The following is a 20,249-nucleotide window of genomic DNA, read 5'->3' as shown; positions in this document are numbered from 1 at the left end:
ATTCAGGCTTAAATTGAAATTCTAAGTTATTCTCAATCAAAAATTCTTGTTTAGCTTCTTCCTTTTCTGGAGCTGTGTTGCAACACCAGATCTTTAGTCACAGGCCAGTGTCAGTCAGAGAGCTGCCATTAATCTATTTATCACCTTCACCAATAACTTCAGTGCAAGACTATAGAATGGAGTAGTCACTTCTGCTTATTGCCTGCAAGTTTGTCTGTCTGACAGCTTGTATTAGTACTAAATATAACTTTGAAATATAACTGATTTTTTTTTCCGATTAAATTTCTTTTGATATTGATTCTGGAATCTCAAGATCTTGATCTCAAGATCTTGGATCTCAAAATTGGCCTTGGCTGTGAACTCACACAGGAATGGCTGAGGTGGGCATTTTCACTCATCTGATACATGTGAGGGAAGCTTTAGGTCTTCTCTAAAATATACTTTCTGGCACTTCCAGTTGTTTCCTTCGACACAAGGTATCCTGGAGCTGTATTTGTTTTTGCATTTTTAAGTTTTTGTGTTGTGTTTGTGCCCCTAAAGTTATAAAATAGAGCACAAAAGAAATCTGTCTAGCACATTTTCTTATCTTTTGTGCTGTATTGCATAAATTCATTTGAGTAATATGACATCAAATTTTGTTGTGTTTTGAAGATAATATAGTTGGCAAGCATTGTCTCGGCTGAGTGTCTAAATTAGTAGAAACCTGAACAAATTGCTTTATGCCACATTACTAAATGCCTATGCGAGTGTCACTACTACGCTGTTGGAATGGAGTTTAGATCAAACCTTTTGGTGATCCTTGCCTTTTTATCCTCCCTTTCTCACTCTCCATTTGAGAAATTCTTTGCTGGTCAAAAGAGTTCTGTACCATTCTTTGATGGTGCAGGCCCTTCAAAGGCATGTACATGTAAGGTTATTACCATATTCTGCTGCACGTGCTCTGGATGTTCGTTCATTCATACAAATTGCTAATAAATAGTATTATATTATTTAGCTTCAGTAATGTATTTGCTTTAAGAGGGCTTTTTTGGTTCTGTGATGATGCATGTATCAAAAAAAATAAATTACTGTTAATCTTTTGTTATGAAATATTAATTAAGAATTTTCTGTAAAACATGAACTTCATATTTCAGTGTTTCTACTGTAAGCTGTGACTAAAGCTGGTGTCAGTTCTGCCTAATTATGGATGTCATGATCAAAGCTGAAAAAATGAATTGTTCCTTAGCTATTCTGTTTACCTTCTAATCCCTTCTAGGTTGTTTGTGTGGTAAATAACTTCAGAGGACGTCAGCCAGAACATGAACATTCTCATATGGATAATCTGGCCCAGATGCCCATGATCAGCATACCCCGAGTAGAAAGCCCGTTAGAAAAGGTAATGTCTGACTTTTAAAAAAAAAAAAAAGTGACTGAAAAATATGATTTTAGGTAAGAACATACTGGCAATACTCTCCTGGGTAGGCCAAGATGTTTTGCATGAGTAAGTCCTCTGCTGTTTTTAAAAGTTATTTTAGTTTCTTGTAATAAAAATTTCTGGTTTTGCAAAGATGATGATGTACTATGCAAACGTTAGGTAAGGCTATATGTGAATAATTCTTTGAGCAAACAAGCCCTGAAATAGCATAATCAAATAAAGAAAATATTTTAGGTATTTTTACTAGAAGAAAAGTTAGAGTTACTAATGCAAATTTTTAACACAGTTCTACTTTCTAATGACTCTATCTGTCATTAAAATCTCTTCTGTTATGCCAATGTTTCAAGATAGTAAACAATTCTACTGTTTAGGGCACCAAAATTATGTTTCTACGGCATTCTTGCAAACCCATGTTACCACCGATAATTTTTCATATTAAAGCAAGAAGAAATATTTTAACCACTTCCCAGCCTGGGTTAGTCACTTGAAAATGGTAGAAATTGTCCTTTAATAAGAATTGCTGCTAGCCCTAGGTTTGTTATTTATTTCCTTGAAGGGAAAGATTTCTTATCAGAATAATCAAACATGCCTTTTTGAACCAAATGTGTCTAAGCTACTTCTGCTGATATTTTGTCATAAGGAGGTCACAATATCATTTGATTGAACAAGCATTTAGATGATGGATGTGTATCTTCAAAATAGTCCCTTCAGTAAGCTCCCTGTAAAATGTCAAAACAAAACAAGCTGTCAGTTGGCCTAGGACATACCATATTAATAAGCATGTCTTATTTATGTGCTAGGCTCTCCTACAATAAAAAAAAATAAAATAATAAAAAATTATACAGCTCAAAAGCCATCACAGATCATAAATGTATATTCTGTGCAGATTCTACTTATCAGAGCAGTAGTTTGTCTGCTGAATTTTTTATTTTTATATTTTCTGGGGATAAAGACCTCATGTTATTTTCGTGTTTCTAGTTGATTTGACACCCTCTTATCCATGACAAACAATGTTATTTTTATAATACTTGGCCTAGGCAAGACTGAGATGATGTGGGGAAAGCTATGGGAAGGGTGGCTGCAGGAATTGCCCTGCTTGAGGATGACTTGGTGAGATCTCAGTGTATGGCTTCATCTTTCTCTCTGTTGCAAAGCATTTCTTCCTTCAGATGAGATGGGAGGATGACTATGTAGAGACTTTGTGTTAGGAAATGCTTTCTTCTGTTTCCACCCTCAGAAAGTTTTGAATTGGAATTAGCAAGTAGTTGATGAGAAATCTTTTTCTTTTTTTTTTTTTTTTTTCTCCCAAGTGCTGCAGGTGGTGAGGTGTGGTTTGTTTCTTTTGTTTTTGTTTAAATGCTTAGTCTAAAATTTTGGATACAACCCAGGCCCTATTAAATGAAAGTCACTAGGAGTAATACTTATATGAAACTAGGGTCTAAACTGAGCCATCTCAATTAACTACCATCACTAGAAGAATTATTAATATAGTCTTTACTTTTTAACTATTGTCTTGTTTTACGTTCTTCATTCTCCTCTAGAAAGATTGGTGCTAGATGATTTGTGTGATACTCATATTTTCCCATGTGCAAATTAGTTTTCACTATATTTCACTTAGGGCTGTTTTAATTCCACATTCTGAGTGTGTATACATTCCTATTTGGCATATTTTAGATTTTTTTCTTTATTGTCAGTCTGCAAGCTCCTGTGGCAGTATTAAAACCAGCTTACTATCATAAATTAGCTGTTAAGAATAACAGAACCTGGCTGACTAAAGTTATTGTGGGCTAAAGGAGAGCTGGGATGAAGCAATGCAGCTCTGTTACTGGTATTTAAAAATGATAATCATACGGGCATTTGGGAATAAGCAATTTAACGATGGTGTCCTAAAGAATTACTTCATTAGAAATCTGTACCAGATGGGACCTCTCTCATTGCAATTGTTTTAAATTCACCACCAAATGAATAAGCACATGGTACATGGCATAATACACAGACCTGGAAATACTTTGTTTTTCTGTTTCCAGATCTGCTACTTGTCTGTTGCAGTGTTTTGTTTTCTTTCCTGCTGGAAAACCAATGTGCTTGGCATGCTCTCTGTGCTGCCACTGTCTGAGCTCTGGTGGGGGTCAGGAGCCACATATGAAGTGCACTTTAAGCAGGAATATGTGTACTTGAAATATTCTGAACTGGGATTCTGCTGGTTAAGGGTAGATCACTGTTTGCATGACACTTCTGTTTAATTGTGGTGCATGCAGATGATGAAGCTGTTCTGCATGGGTACCCACTTCTTATGCACTCAAATAAAACATAGTTGCAGAGTGTCTCCTTGAAGAATCCTTGCCAGAGCTGGCTCAGCAGCGCAGACTTATTGCTTTCACCTTAACTACATTCATCCATGGAATTAATGAAAAGATTGAAAGCCAAGAAACCTCATCACTCACCCATCTGCTCTTTTTTCTCTTCTGTCTCTGACCTTCATCTCTTGTACAGTAACTTGAGTTTGTAAGCAGGCCCTCTGCTACAGAGGGGAGGCCCTATTCCCACCACAGCCAAGGTTAGAGACACTTGTTTTTCTGTTATAAGGGTTCCTGGGAAATAGGGATGTTCTGGGTGGCACCCAGAAGAGTTTAAAGTCCACCATCATCCAGTGCAGGCACAAATTTTCCCTATTTCAGGGGAGACTGACACCTTATTGTTTCATGCCAAAGTCACCTGAAATTGTCTAGGGCTTACAGAAGGCTGGTACATGTCTTGTAGTAGCTGCTGAGCATGCTAGACTTCTTCTTAGAGGTGTTCTACCTTTGAAAAAATCAAATACAAAGGAAATAGGGAGCATTTTAGGATGAATTGAGGCAGTAGATAAAATTCTGATGGTAAGAAGAAAAGAAAAAAAAAGTGCTGGGTTAGGATAGGCATTATAATTCATCTCCTATGGCATGAGATCACTGTCTGATCAACAGTGCTCTCTGCATCTGTTCGATATTATTTATTTGCACAGTGCTCTGTTCAACTGCTGAGCTGAATTTATCCCCAAAGCCTCTGCTTGGCATCGCTTCGTAGTGTTACTTCTGTCAACAATGCCTAAATCACATCCCCAGACACAACCGCTGCTCTTTTTTACCGTGAGATAGCTTGTACTCCATCCATGTGAGATTGCTTCTACTCCACCCATGGGACTGACTCTCTAGCAGACTGTGAACAAGAAACAGGTACTTTACAGTCTTTTTACCTTTACAGATGGGCCAGCAGTGGTGGTGGTAGTTGTTTTTTGAGACACAGTCACTTTTAAGTTTTAGTGATGATAAGTAGTTGGAATTCCTCTCACAATATACGACATTCTCACGTTTTTGTTGCCTATCATACCAATTACTAGTGATTGTCAGGGCCAATTGTCTCAAAAGTCTTATAGAGTTTGGCACCGTAATTCTTGTTATACTGTGTATGTGCCAAAGGTTATGGTGGAGATGAAACATTTTAATTGCAGTAAGTAGGTATTGTCCTGGATCCCTCTTAAATTAGACTTTCAAAACTGTAGAAGCTTTTTTCCTTCTATAATGTGTTTTCTGTTTACTCCAACTTGATTGTTCATGCGATACAGAGATCTTAAGCATTTTGGTACTAAGGGATCGTTCACTGGTGTGTGTGCTTGTGTACGCGCAGTGTGGCAGGGCAGTCTGAGCTGGTCCCTGGGGCTCTCTAGTGAGACCGATGGCTCATCACTGAACTCACAGGCTAAATGCAAAACATGAGCACGTTTTAGGTCATTGTGCTGTGATAGAATGGGAGAGAGGGCTTGTGTCTATTTTTATTGCTCCAAAATATTTTAGTTGAGAAATATCCAAATACTGCTGTGCTTTGTGTCCACAAGTGTACGTAGGTATCCCTACAGGCAGTGTTTTAATTCATGCATGTGTGATTTCAGGACAGCTTGACAAGAGCTCGTGTGCTTACATTAGCCTATGGGCAGGTTTTCAAATTTCTGTTGTCATAGTGGTTCTCTTGATAATACGTTATGTTAAAGGAGACACAGTAAAACACTGTTTCACACACAGAAACACAAACCCAGAAGAGGCAGCTGAGCAATTTTGTTCCAATCTTAAAAATTTGAGTAGGACATGAACACAAATCTTTCTGCTTTGATCTGGTTGTAGGGAATTGTAAAAGAATTATCTTTATTTGAATGCAAACTGTGATCACAACATCTAACTTTCAAATAAAGTATTTAAACGTAGGAAACGGAACAATATATTCAGTGTGACCTCCTCAAATATACACGTTGTAGGTGTTAAAGAATCAAGGTATTAGTAACAACCAAGAAGATCCTTTGCAACCAAACTCCTTCAAAGCACGCATCATTAGGTTCCTCTCCTGGATATCAGGAATGGACCATTTTGACCATCTTCACATAAGGCAATAAACATGTGTGCAAGAGTGCACAGTGTGTTTGTGTATGGAATGAAAACAACGTGTGATGGCAGCGTTCTGTGCAGGTCTGCAATGTTTTAGATGGGGAATTTCACTTAAACTCATTCTTCTCTCTAAAAATGTGGCTTGTCCAGTAAAAGCATAAAATAAGCTTTACTGACCAGGAGAATTTTATGGTAACTAAAATATAGTTATTGCTGTTTTTGCCAGAACTACTACAGTGCTGTTTTTCTATTAACAAACCCTACTGTGTGAAGAACTACAAACAATTTTTCACATTCCTGATTTCAAAAATAGAAGAATCGTTAAGATGATGACTATTTATGATTATTTATAATTGTATCAATGAGAATAGAACAGAATTTTCAGGTTAAAAATGTTAAATATAATGAAAACTGCAAATCAGAAAGAAACTTGGAAAGTATGGACTTCTTCAATTATTTAACATTACCCAGATATGGATAATTTCCCCCAGGAACCTGCACTCAAGGCTTAGCCTTTTAGCCTTTCATTTTTCTGTTAGTGGTGTGAGAGCATGGTTATGAAGCATGCTTTGTTTGCGGTGCTGACACCAAGTTGATGCTGTCAATTTAGAATGAATAATACAAAATCTGGTGTGCCTGTCTGTGAAACTGCTGCTTGTGAGCAGCCCCTCAGCATGCTCTAATTCTTTTGAGTGCTCTAGGTGAAATCATTTCCCTTGAAACTGGAGAAGCTGAGGTCTTTTGCGTGTGTTTTTGTTTGTTTTTGGTTTTTTTGCTTGTCTCTTGCATTTGTGGAAATCTTTGGCTTACAGTGATTAGTATCTCACAATGAACTCTGTCACAGTGCATCTGAGCAGAAGATGGATGCTGGTTTGTTTGTTTGTTTGATTTCCTGTGAACTGTCTCAGCAAAGCTTATTTGTACTTTTGCATGAGAAGGTAACATATGAAAAAGCGTGAATACATAGTTCCATGAATCAATATCAGTGATTCTTGCCATTAGAAAGTCATTAATTTTGACCTAGTTATGTATCATCGTGCTGAACCCATTAGAAATGAATCGACAAATCTTCACTAGAGTCCAAATCAATTGCTTCGTGACTGGGAGCTTAGCGTTTCTCTCTAAGAGTTTATTGAGGAAGGCAGATTTTCTTCTGTTCTGTGCTTTGCATATGCTTCCATGGATGGTGACCTGCTCAGTTTGAAAGCAGAGATGGCAGGACTGAGAACAACATTCACCTTTCTTAAGAAATAGTTACCAAGCCATGAGTTAATGGCACTCAAAAGAACATTTGGTTCCTGCATCACTGGCAAATGTATGCCAGTTGGAGAAAGGAACACAAAGTTAAAGAATTAATTAGGATAAATAACGAGAAAAATATATTTTTCTTTAATTCCTCATTTTTAACTACCTTGGTTATCAAAAAAGTGAATAATTTTAGAATGTTGCTTGCTTAAATTGACAGGATGATTTGGGAATCTAAATGAAAAATAAAGTAAATACAATGGAGAAAATGGCATAATGTCCTCATAGCAATTTCAGACTCATGGAGGTTGCCCAATGCATCCTCTTTCCTCTGCTGGAAGCAGAAGATAGCCAACAACTGAAATGCTTTGAAATGCTTATGTTTTATTTTCCAATTAGGAAATCTAATTTTGCTTTTATTCTTCAGTGTCAAAATCTGTAAACACTGACTAATGTCTAATATTGTTTACTGAAAACACTTTCACAGAATGTCGCATGCTGATTGTTTTCTTTCCCGATACTTTTGAAAAATCTGCTGTCTATGGTTTAATCATTGTTATTCATTTAAACTATATTCATTCTGCTTTGAAGAAAAAAAAAATTTACATGGTTAATATTTGGTGTTCCTCACTTGTGAAAACTGGCACAAAATGCAGTGAGGATGTTTCTAGAGCGAAAATCCTTAGTACTCAAAGGAGAAAAAAAAAAAAAAAAAAAGAGCTCCTCCTCCTGGCCACATTACTGTCATGGCACAGGGACAGGAGCAAAGCTGCCAGCCTGCAGGGACAGGGGCAATAAGAGGCAGCTGTCCCGTGCCCCTGGTCGGGCTTGCATGTAGATTCTTTTCTGAAGTGTGAAAATCGAAGACACTCATCCCTCTTCCCCCTGGCTCTCTGCAGACTGATAGACAGACATCCATTCCAAGGAAGAACTTGTGTGGTGGCCACTGTTTCTCTCCAGCACTTCCTATGGTGTGGGAGTTTCTGAGGGACTTAGAACAACTTCCCTTAAGTAAGAAATTGGAAGTATAGCCCAATCTCTAATAGTTATCTAAATCCCCAGTTTCTTTTCAACTTGCGGCTGCCTCGTCTCTTCTCCTGACTTTGGCCTGCTGCAGGCGGTGAGGGAAGGTGATGAGGGAGGTCTGCAGTGCTCCGTGTGGTTGCAGTTCCTTCTGGGTGCCCTAGGGCTGAAGAAGAAACGTCACTTAAAATGTTGACACCCTTCATTCCTTGTACATATTGCATGCTTAAAAACCAACCACACAGAAAGACCAAACTGGTGGCAATCAAGGATGCTGTGTACCAGCAGGCAACATATGGTTCCTTTGGATCCTACATGTTCCTACACGTTTGAGTCTTCCAAATTTCTGCAGAGGCACTCGCTTAGGTTAGAGCAAGAAAAAGCAGCAAAGCTCTTTGGGATTCTAGCAGCTTTACTGTGCAGTCACATGTAGCATCCTGAGACAGATACCTGAGTTCATAAGGATTGTCCTGTTGAAGGAAATAGACTAACATTGCAAGTGAAGAGGCCGCTAGTGGTTCTGAAGAAACTTTGAATACAGGTCCTCAGCTGTTGAATGCTGTTTTGTTGTAGCACTTCACTACTTCCTGCCATGCTATGGAGCTCATGGGAAACAATTTGCATTTTTTTATTAAAAAAAAAAAAAGCAACATAGAAATTGTTTTAACACTGAAATAGAATATTATAATCTGCCAGAAACAGTCATTTTCATTTTGCTTTCAATTATATTTTACCAACAAAACTGCAGCTAATTCTATTATTCACATTATTTAGTTAAAAAATGCATGTAAAACTAAATTATTGTAGAACTGTCATACCTAATTGCTTTGTTCAGTGTAGTTACATATACAGTCTTCCAGCATGTAACAAAACTTGGCTGTAGGAGTGAGTGAGAGCACTGCAATAAAAAACAGTTTTATTTAAACCACCCTGCAATACTCTGCAAGCATAAGGCTGTCCCTAAAGCAGAAGGTGCAACAGTTTTCACAATGGTGACTGATGTCTACCTGTGTGGTTTCTGCGTTTTTATTTGTTTCTTTTTTTCCTTTAACTCACAGAACCACATCACGGCCTTTGCAGAAGTCACATGATGTTGATGCTGATGTATATTCACTCCATTGGACTTCATCTCTTTTCACAGCCCACTCACGATAATTGCAGTATATCAAAAATAAGAAATTTTTAGAAGTCCTCTTTCTGACTTGATTTTTACGTCATTAAAATGATACCTACTTTTTGAAGAATTCTTAAATATTAGAACGTCACTTTACTTTCTAGAAAAAATATTAACTATTTACTTTTTGACGGAATGGGACAAACTGAGCACTAATTATATTTATCTGACAATACCCTCTATTTTGGCTTCTTGTTTTTTAATGATTCATGCACCTATTCCAACAGAACTTCATACTTTGTTTTGAATTTGATTTTTAAAATCTGCGTTTTTAATTCAGCATGAACTTGTTTCCATTTGAGGCGGTTTTAGTGTATAAAAACTAGAAAAATATTATGTTCTGTATGAAAATGCTGTTTGCACATTGTATTACGCTGTATTCCATGTAAGATATCATTCAAACAATATGTTATATGTAAGACTGGTGCTTCTGCTTTTGAAGAGAAAAAAAAAATATGCCAATTTTTACTGTAATAAGTATTGTATCATAATTAAAAGTTTATTTATTTGGATATTTTCCTGACATAATTGTAGTTGAATTGTTGTTTTGTAGTTCTTGAATGTCTTGAATGATATATATGTATCTAGGTTAAAAGAAATGAAAATAATATAGAAATTTTGATCATTGATATATCCTTTATTACTAATGCTATCCCATGAAAGGTTAAGGGCTCCATTCTTAGCTCAGCGTATCTGATAGGAAGCCCTGCTAATCATAGATCACTTAAACAAATTGCTCAAGGAAGCCGGCATCTTCTCCTCATATTTGTTGTGTACACAGATATTATGCTGGAAGAATGGGGTGCTAAGACAAGAAGAGGGTCACAGACTTTGTGAGGAAAAGTGCAAAAGTGTTTCTGCTCTCCATTTTCACATTGGAGCATTCATGGGAAAGTGGAAATGGCTGCTTTAGTTTACTTCAGATGAATAGGCCGGGACAGGCAGAATTTATCTCTAGGAATCTCTCTATCCCTGTTTACTTTTCAGGGCCATATTCTTGCAAAAAATCCTCTGTCAGTTTTTATGGTACTGACAGATTATTTTTTTTTTCTTCAACATCAGGTGATGTTATCATATCACTGTTATCACTGTGAAGAATCAAATTGAGCCACCCCTTCAAAAGACAGCCTAGCTGACTATTCATAGTGAAGTTGTCCTATCAAAATTAAGAACCAAATGGATTTGGATCTTGGAGATGCTGAAGATACTTTCAACTTCTGCCAGAAAGTTTTCCTCTGGCAGCAGCAGTTCTGACGCTAACACTATAGACACATTGAGAACAGTAATGTTCAGTGTGCTCCGCTGAAACAAGTATAGCATTCTAGGCCTTAAATTTTCCATAATTCAGTGCATTTCCTGTGCATTAATCATTGGTAGAAAATGTTTGAAACATATGACTGTAGAATTGGGTATATATTTTTCTATGTTGAATTTTAATGCTTTCCTGTATAGTAACACATAGTTCTTATTTTTATTTTAATCTCTGTTTTAACTAAAATGCAACTACTTAAATATTGCTTGGCAAGCAGGGCAAGGCCAAGTTGTCTCTGAGTGCAATAGAATATATCATAGAATATATCCCATGAAGTCATCATCCTAAGCTGAGAATTAGAGAACAAAGAAATAAATTAGTGGGGGAAAAGTCCTAGAATAGAGCCCTTAGCTACAATAACGTTACTTAGGTGATTGAAGATCCACCTTTATTAGACTACCAACTGTGTTTACAAAATTGTAGTAGGTCCAAAGTTTGTATCACCGTGTTAGGCACACTTACCCTTATTCTAGGTTAGCTATTTAGGGTCCAAGGTACTAATGATTTTTGTGTGCAGGTTTAAATGAAATCCTCACTCATTTTTTGCATGGTAGCAAACCTACTTTTTTTTTTTTTTTTTTTTTTTTTTTTTACTATCTGATTTATAAGATTACCAAGAGATTCTTTTATGTTAAAAGAGATGACTCTTTTCCAGTGTACTGTATATCATCAGCTTGTAACTGGTCTCTTTCTCTCTCAGGATCTTTCCCAGTCAAATATTTGGGTTAAATTTATCATTTTATCTCTGTGAACCAGCAGTGACAAAACAGAGAGACACTCTGCTGTATAATGTATTTTTAAATAAAATAATTTTTCAATCATATATAGTGTATTTTTTGAGATATCTGCTGTAGATATATTTTGGTTGATAGCTTATGAACAATGAAATGATGATTTTAAAAGTCTACTGCATTTCATGATGTATTTTCATAATTAACCAGGAATTCCCACAGTTCCCTTCCCTTAGAGGTGGTTCTTGTGAAATTGAAAAGCAGGAGGGGAAGAGCTGTATTGCAGAAGTGTCCGCTGCCTGTTGGTGAAGTTCCAGACCATGCTTGGCTCAGGCCAAGCTCCAGACCCTGCTTTGATTGATTTGGAGAAGAGGCAAGTTTTTACCTCTCCCACAGCTGCAGTGGCTCCACTGGCCTGGAGCTAGGGCATTCAATCTGGACCTGAAAACTTTCAGTAGGAAGAGTTTGTCCAAACGAAAGTAAGTTGGCATTTTCTAACTAACATGGCTTTTGGGTAGTTGTTCTTTAAAAAAATCTCCATGAAGAGGCTGACAAACAAGCATCATCCCTTGTTCAGAGAAGATTCTAGCTCAGAGCAGTTCCCAGTAAAAATATGTTGTTTGAACTATTTCAATGGTTTTACATGCGTCTGTTTTTATGATTTGTGGTGGACCTTCTGTTTTTATGATCCTTGTGGACCTTTTCTCTGTGTGTGCTTCAGTGAAACAGCTCTGTTCTATTTATAAATAAGGTGCTTAAGAAGCATCTCTAATGCTATATGCTGCTGTGTTCCTAAAAGTGGAATTCATAAGGCATATGGGGACACCAGCTGGGCTTGTATCCATACCATTTTACATTCCCTTATACGTATTCTGTTGGTTGTTCGTAATCATGAACTCTATAAGACATACGGCGATAGCATCTGGGCTCACATCTCTTCAGTTTTTAAAAACGTTTGCTTTAACAATATGTATTAAGAGAGGATATCATTGCTATTTTTCAGCTGCAATTTTCTTTGCTATTTGCTGTTACCTTCTAATTTTGTTGCTGTTCAAGATCACAGTGAGTGTGACAGTCCATTTGCACATTATGTTAGCAGGGAGCTTTTATACTCTTCTGAAGTCTAATTTTGGTATTTCTGAGGTTTTCCATGCAGAAAGGAGAATGCAGTATATTTTAGGAAGAGACGACCTGAGTTTGTTTTGACCAAATCACCAAGTTACGTTCCTGCCCATCTGGATTGCCTTGGCCTCGGGGATGCTTTGCAGGAAGGAGGGCAGAGGGCTGAAGTAGGGTGAGCAGACCTCCAAGCCTCTCAGGCCTTTTGGTGCCCTCTGAGCACAACCACGAGTGTTTTCACCAAGGTCTGCCTCTGACAGCTGACTTGACCCCCACATGCCAGACTTCCCAGCCGTCACCCAGCACCTCTCATGCTTGGGGAACTGGACAGATCAGGTGAGATACCACTCTAACCCTGAGGCACTCTACAAGTGTGACTGCAGCTGGGGCCAGCGGCTGCCCAGTTTTCTTCTGGACAAGCAGAAAGACAAATGGGGACCTGTCATGACTTCATCTCTTCAGCCTCTATGTTTTCTCTTCTCTCTATGTTTTCTGTCTTTCAGGGACTTCCACAAAGTAAAGGAAAGGAAAGCTTCACAAATAAACTGTCCTGAATTGCCCCCTGTGTGGACAAGACCTAAGCCTTTTATTTTCCCAGAGGAGCTCTGCTGTTCTAATAACTTCCCCTAGTGACTACAGACAAATAGTTTTGCAGTAGTCAGCCTCTTGAAGTCATCTCATCAATAGAATAATCATCCCTAAATTATGCAGCTGCTGGTGGCTGTTTTAGTGGACTTGTGCATTGAATGTGATTAAGAATAGCACACTGGAATTGCCTGAGACTACTGAATCCATCCTCTGAAATGGGTCTTCAGGAATGACCCCAGCTAAGACTTCTAGCTGCCAAAACCCAATTCTTTGCAGCAGTGATCTCATCAGACAACATTCAGTTCTAAATAAAAATAAGAACCCAAAACCTTCTGACAAATCTTGCCCTAAATAACAGTGCTACACCTAAATATACATGTATGTAGAGGGAACTTGTGGCCTTGCTGACAATCTTTAATGTGGTTCTGAATGAGATTCTTTGGTTCCTAGATTGTTCTGAAGTAGGCAGATACCCTTAAAAAGAGAGTTAAGCATACCTACAATTGTAAAGTAAGAACTTAGACCTACAGAATGAGAAAGGGATGGAGGAGCAGGGAAAATACTTCCTTACACTCATTAGTGAATATGCTAATTTCAGGTAGATTTGCTGTGTTTTCCTAATTTAAAATCTCAATAGTGTAGCGGATGGCATTTCTGTGTTTTTGAAATGCTGCAGCAGAGAACTGCTGTTCTGTCTGCTCTTTCTGCTAAGACATTATCTACTGTTTCATCCCTTTTCCTACTGTTGCTTAAAGAAGCGGCTACTATTCCTTCCTTAGCAACCTCTATTTAAATGATAGCAACTGACAACTTAAAGATACTGTGTTTGACTATTCTAAAAATGAGTCTGATGCAATGAGAATGAAATGCTCATTTAGGAAAACAAAGCCCAAACCCTTTTGGCTCTCATTGAAGGCAGAGGGTTTGAAGCTAGTCCTAACAGGAAACACCAGGAATAAAACAAGTCCCTTGCCTTTTGACAGTACTTTGCAATGTCGTTAAGATGAGGTGTTAGATCTTTTTTGGGATTAATACCCTGTCTTTCTGAGCAATTAGAGAAAATGTTATAAAGGTGCAGTCTTGGAGCATGCAGTCTTCCAGAAGGAAACTGAGAATGTCCCTGCTTGTGTTATATTTATTCCACAGAGTCACACTCAAAGATGGTGAAGCACAGCGCAGAAGAGGGGGGATAGAAAGACTAAAACTGTGTGTTGTCTGTGGAGGGTGAGAGCTTTGCAGCATGAGTCTTTTTCAGAGATAAAGCAAATGAATGAGGACTTATATCAGCTGATTATGTGACAGAGTTCTGTCGTCCTGGATCTCCTGTGGGAATGTTGTCTACTTAAAATGTATACGTTTCAGTCAATTACCATTTTTTTTAGAAGAATAAATAATCACAGGATGTTTGATCTTCAGTTCTTTGTCAGATTAAGAGAAGTCGGTACTCCCATGCCATTGGACACTATGCTGCTGCTTTTTATTTGCTGCCTGATGACCTGCCTTCCAGCATACTTAAGGTAAAAGACTGTATTCTACTTTTTGAATGAATGAATTTGAATTTTTCTTCATGAGTCTGTGCATCTGTATGTAGGGGTTAAGAAAGTCTCTCTCATGGATGTACTTTCTTCAAAAAATTTGTATTGAAACTTATTTCTCTCTGTATAATGCTATAAACCTGAAAATAAAAGCTGTTCATAGTTGAGGGAAAGGGTTACCTACAGGCTCAAAGGCGGAACCAGCTCCTACAGGCCTTGAGCACTGCAGTGGGAGACACTTCAAAGTTTCAGTCACCTACAAGGCTCTTTGTGGCCTGCTTGATCTGAAGTGAGTGGTTTGATTCACGGACATACCACTTCACTGTGGTGATGGTTTCATTTGAAAGGAAGATCACCAAGGAACATAACATATCTACACAAAAGAAAACAGTACAAAAACTTGACTCTTCATCCTCACAGGCGTTCTGTGTATCTGCTTCTTTTATTATATGGCTCTGTGCTCTGTCTTCGCTTTTTCACTCTGCTTCTGGCATCTGTCTTTCTCATTAACGTTACATAGTGCCATGTCACATCATATAATAACCAGTGAGTGCAGACCCTACAGACAGTGGTCTGGCAGACATGTTACAGGCACAAATATGGCCTGAATTTGTGACAACAACCCTAACTAAGGGGAAGGGAAAGTTGTGCAGGGCTGTGTTGTATTATACTTCCTGTAATCTAGCAGAAAATAAATTGGTCAAGAAAGGATTAGATACTGCTCTGTGTATTCTGTTTTGTGTAGTTCCTGGTGGGAGTCAGGAGCCTTATTCTAGATTTAAATAGGAGAATAGGAGACTTAGGGGGCAGAATGGGTATTTTTTTATTTTTATTTTTTTCAAATTAGATCATATATTTCTCCATTCTTGCAAATGCATAGGGTGTTTAAGAGCACTATGCCAGATATGATGGATGGCCCTTTCCAAAGAAAACTTCTCATGTGGAGCTGCTCAAAGAAAATCACCAGATTACACAAGACAACAGGCAAATCCCAAGGATCATTCCTCCCTTTCAGCCTCCTTGTATCCTCCTGATTGAGAGGTCTCCTTTCTGAAACCCACACTCAGCTGCTCAGGCTTTGAATTATACCTCAAATGTAGGCCACCAGATATGAATCCAGTTCCTCCTCTTCTCTGCATCTCTCCTCTCATCCCCACACCAGTCTGCACTCATGGACCATTAGCAAGACTTCAAACACAGCTTTTGCATTAGCTGTGAGGAGGACCCAGGAGAGCTGCAGCTTGCCATGTCACTGCTGTTCTGCAGCTGGAGCTGAGATACACAGCCATTCTCTCTGCTGCGGGGGTAAATGGAAACCAAACATTTTCAGCAAGACAGCATATGATAGGAGACCAGGCTGTGTTCTTTGTCGCTGATGATTATTTGCACATTTGTATTATTATGTTGGTGTTGTTCTTTCTGATAGACTTAGTTGTGACAGGAGACTGCAAGCTTGTGCAGATCAATGGTTAGCCCTGGAACAGAGAAACGCTCTTTCACCTGCCAGATGGAGACTGGATTTATCATGTGAATTTATCAGCTGTGTCTCCCAGAAGCTTTAAGATGTCCTGGCATAGCCTGCTTCCAGGACAGTATGTTATCAGAATAGGCTTTCAGTCTGTCATTTCTTATTTCTTTAGTATGAGATAGATGTGATTTCCATTCGTTCTTTATAACAGATGCCATCTTTTATATATATATATATTTATATATATGTATATATATATGCCTGTATCTTATTCTTTATTACTTTTTGAACTTACTCACTCTCCCATATTGTTCTTTTATTGATTTCATTACCAGACGGCATAAAGAACTTTGCAGCATACGTTAATTTAGCTTTACAAAAATTCTATTTCCCTTCAGTGCCGTTCCTCTCTGTTGAGTTTTACACTTCAGCAGCGTTTAAATGCATCACATTCTCATTGTTTGTTGTCAATTTGCAGTTCAGCATTTGTCTTAGAATGTACCATGGACAAATTAATGACTTTTTTGTCCACTTTTTACATCTAGCCTATCATCTCCCTGTTGTAGCAGTGGAACTGGGAAGTTCTGCTGGTTTGTTTGCAATTGGAGGTGAGTGTTGGTTTCAGCATGGCACCTATGGTCAAGAAGAAATGTGAGACTTACCAAAAACAAGGAGAAATTTCCCTCTCCAGGCAGCAGTTTTCTCATGGCTCTCCTTGTGTTTTATCAGTGTCTGTGTGGCTCTCCTGGTGCAGTCATGCATGAGACAGAGAAAGCTCAGTCATAGGCAGGAGTGGTTCTTTTGGAGCCCTGTGCTCTTGTTCAGTACTGTGGTCACAGTGATAGCAATATTGTGCTGTTTTGTCCAAATGCTTCTGTTTCTTTATCGGCAAGGGCAAAGTGAATTAAGTAATGCCAGAAACACACAGCCTGATGCTTTTTCATTTTCTGTTGTCTGCCTCTTCATGCAAGCATACAATGTGTTGGTTTGTCAGTTCAAGTATTGCCTTATCTGTTCTCACATCTGTCCTTAAGATACAGATGTCCATGTTACCAAGGAAGCAACACAAAATTGACTCTCGTCCCTTGCTTACTCCCATCCTGTGGTGACTCCCCTACTACTGTTAGTCCCAGAGACTTTGGTTTTGTTTTAACAAAGACCGATATGCAACAGCAGGAGTACTGGTTATGACTGAATTTGCCTTCTTACTACATATTTGGCTACAAGTGTGATATGTGGTTTATGTCTTTTAGACTGTAGATCCTTTGCTGTCTGTATCTGGGCCTGCAAGCCACCTCATCAAGTGGAGCTTTTATCCCTAGTGGGACCTGTAACTATTAACAAAAATATTCTATAGACATGTTTATCTGTCTAGGTGACTTCAGGATCCCACTGCTGTGCACAGGATCTGCAGGTATGGAGTGGCAGTCATGGTACAGATGTGCTCCAACCAGCCTGTGAACATGAAAGAACAGGCCAGGATATGCGAGACTTAATGCTACAGAATGTTGCTGCTGTGAAAAAGTCTTGTGAAAACAGTAAAAGGACAGAGAAAGAAGTTTAGCTGAAGATATTAAGAGCTATTCGGTTATTAAGATTCTGAAAGGGAGAATTTGGGTACTGAAATTAAGCAAAAGAGATTAAAAATTTCAGGACATCTTCACAAAATAAATAAATAAATAAATAAATAAAAGCTTTCCAAATATTTTCTTGAAAAAAACATATAAACACAAGAAAATGAAAATATCTGCCAGTTTTCTGAGACTAAGCATTTTGTTGTGCTATCCTATGCAGAAAATTAATCTGTGATCAGTGTGGAAGAGTATAAATTGACTATATTTACAGACTCTATTTCTGTTACAAATCTAGGCTTGTTTTCTGACCTGCTGTTCCATGAATAGAGCTCATCATGCTCAGTATGTGCAATCAAGTGGAGTTTTGATGGATAAGGATGTGAAGCCATGACTTCTGATACCAGCTAGATAAAAAGTAGTTTAGGAGCTAGAGGTGATGGGTAGGGAATCCGTCATTCACTATCACACAGTCACACTCCAACAAAGAGAGATTACAACCCAAGCAATGAATTTGCTTGGCAGTAGAAACTGCCACTGTTAGTAAGGGCATTACAATTTCTAATTACTGCACTTGAGAAGCTTCAAGATAAATGAACAGACAATTTAGATGCAGTTTGACTCTAAGTATCACAGTCCTGATGTTTCTCACCACCCACCTATTTCTGGAGAAGTCTAGGAAATGGATTTGCCAGGCAGAGGCTGAGGAGACATGGGGAAGGTTATTCTACAGTTGCACGAGTGCTCTCTCAGCATTTTGTCTCTACAAGGTAGAGCCCCATTTATCAGGCAAGGTGCTCTGCCTTGCAAGACTATAAGTATGAGACACTGCTATAGAAGGGTTCACAGTGGGGATCAGCACAATTGGTTATTGTGGTATCTAAGTGGCAAGTGATTCGGGCTTGCTGGATTGTTGACCAATACTGTCACCTAAGTAATTAGAACATTTTGCAGTTTGACTACTTTTCAGCCAGAACAACCGATTTGACTGTTATGCATTCAGTTTGATAGACAAGGGCCTGGTCCCTTGGCTAGTCTTTCCTGATTCCAGTGAAATACTGTTCATCGCCCTGGGGAATCCACTCCTAGGAAACTTGCTCTTTTCAGTAGTGAAGAAACAGCTCTCAGAAATGAGCATTGCTCATCTCCATTTCTCTGTTCTCCTGGTCTTTGTTTCTCAGCTACTATCAAAGAAGCATGACATTTCAAACAAAAGCAAAAATAAGAGTTGAGCCTATGCTTCTCTTCCCCTATTCTTTAAAAATGGTTTTGTAAAGGTCACCTTTGGTGCAGCTGTAAGTTTTTAGCAATGTCTTTTCCTTTTCTAAATGGAATTTAGTCTAAATTTCAGGCCAAGATCTTAGCCATTTTGATAAGAAGACCTGTAGTACATCTTGTATTTTGGCTAAACTCCAATTATATTTTGCCTGGCTTAATTTACTCAGTGCTGCCAACAGAATGACATAGTTTTCACTGCCTGTTCTTCTCTTTGGTACTGTGTTGCTGTGCGCCTTTAAAACAGCCAATCCAAGGCAGCCACAGAGCAAAAATAGTAATGGCTAAAGAGCTACCAGGCACTCAGTACCCAGTGATGCTATGCTGGACGGTAATCGGGGCTCACTGGATAAGGGGATGTTGTTACCACAGTCCTTTGACAACTTCCACAAGAATGATAGATGCATAAACTGTGTCCAGACTGTTTTCTGAGCATGAAATTTGCCTGAGGTTTACCCTGTTTGGAAATACTTTCATGAACCATGAAGGAGAACCGTGAGGAGAAATATTAACCGTAAAGCTCCTTCTTTAGACAAAGAGAGCCATAAATTCATTTAAAAAGGCAGCTAGTAGTTTCCTGTATTTCATATTTACATATTCTGCCACCTACTTAGCAGCACCTTTCCAGGTTTGGTTGAAGTGTATAGCAGAGATTGGTGGTAAAAATTTCTCAGTTTTACTTTAGAAAATAGAATTAACTGAAAGATAGTAAAATGAAGGCATGAAATGAAACACGTTATTTTAAAGTGTCAAGGCACAAGGGGAAGGGGAGACTACAGCGTTGGGAATACAGAATAGTGTGTTTTATGTAGGACATTTGGTCTGGAAAATACTGAATATGAGAATTAGTAGCCCGTGCCTTAAAAGTCATTCTGCATAGAAAGATGACATTCTAGAGTAATGTTCTAATTCCTATTTTGTATGGAGTTGTGCTTTATTACTTTGTAAACTCAGAGAAGTTCTTTAAATGCTTCTTGGAACTTGTTACTTTTAAAAGTGTATGGTTTTATTTAATAGGTATGAAAAAAGGTATTATACTGATGGATCTCTTTTTGCTTACTACGGTCTTGTATTTTGCCTGAACAAATGTTAGTAGAATTATCTTCACAGAGCTAGCACAGCTGTCTTGGTCTTTTCCAGACAATTGGTAGCAATTTTACCTTCTTTCTGTGTCCTTAGGCCGAAGTTTTTAAATGCATTTTAACTTTTAAAAGCTAGTATTTTTTCAAAGGTATTAACTGCCCATGTCTAAACGAATGAGACTATATCTGGATGAAGCAGTCTAACATTAGTCTGAACTCTTTGTATTGGTAGTTATGAACTGATGGGGGCATGACCTTACCAGCAGCAACTTGGAGGACAGATTTCCCTTACTTTTTTGG

General features: G+C 38.2%; 1 protein-coding gene across 15 annotated transcripts in view; it reads left to right on the top strand.

Annotated features, from left to right (window-relative positions):
• Positions 1–20,249, top strand: part of PLPPR5 (phospholipid phosphatase related 5) — a 263,660-nt gene that overhangs the window by 206,592 nt on the left and 36,819 nt on the right. For 11 of the 15 annotated variants that reach the window (XR_011811196.1, XR_011811195.1, XM_072042087.1 and 8 more), the window contains 2 exons: positions 1,256–1,375; positions 14,435–14,535. Coding sequence is in view for 13 of the 15 variants with exons in the window: in XM_072042087.1 (XP_071898188.1) it covers positions 1,256–1,375; positions 14,435–14,535 (221 nt within the window). In the remaining 2 variants the exon portion in view is untranslated. Of the gene's footprint in view, positions 1–1,255; positions 1,376–9,152; positions 11,404–14,434; positions 14,536–20,249 lie in introns of those variants that run through there. The other 4 variants (XM_072042088.1, XM_072042083.1, XM_027462610.3 and 1 more) reach the window with 2 other exon arrangements.

Source organism: Anas platyrhynchos, chromosome 8, assembly GCF_047663525.1.
Source record: "Anas platyrhynchos isolate ZD024472 breed Pekin duck chromosome 8, IASCAAS_PekinDuck_T2T, whole genome shotgun sequence".
In the NCBI taxonomy this organism is placed as follows: Eukaryota; Metazoa; Chordata; class Aves; order Anseriformes; family Anatidae; genus Anas; species Anas platyrhynchos.
The sequence above is the reverse complement of the archived record's forward strand: the minus strand, read 5'-3'. Positions and strand labels throughout refer to the sequence as shown.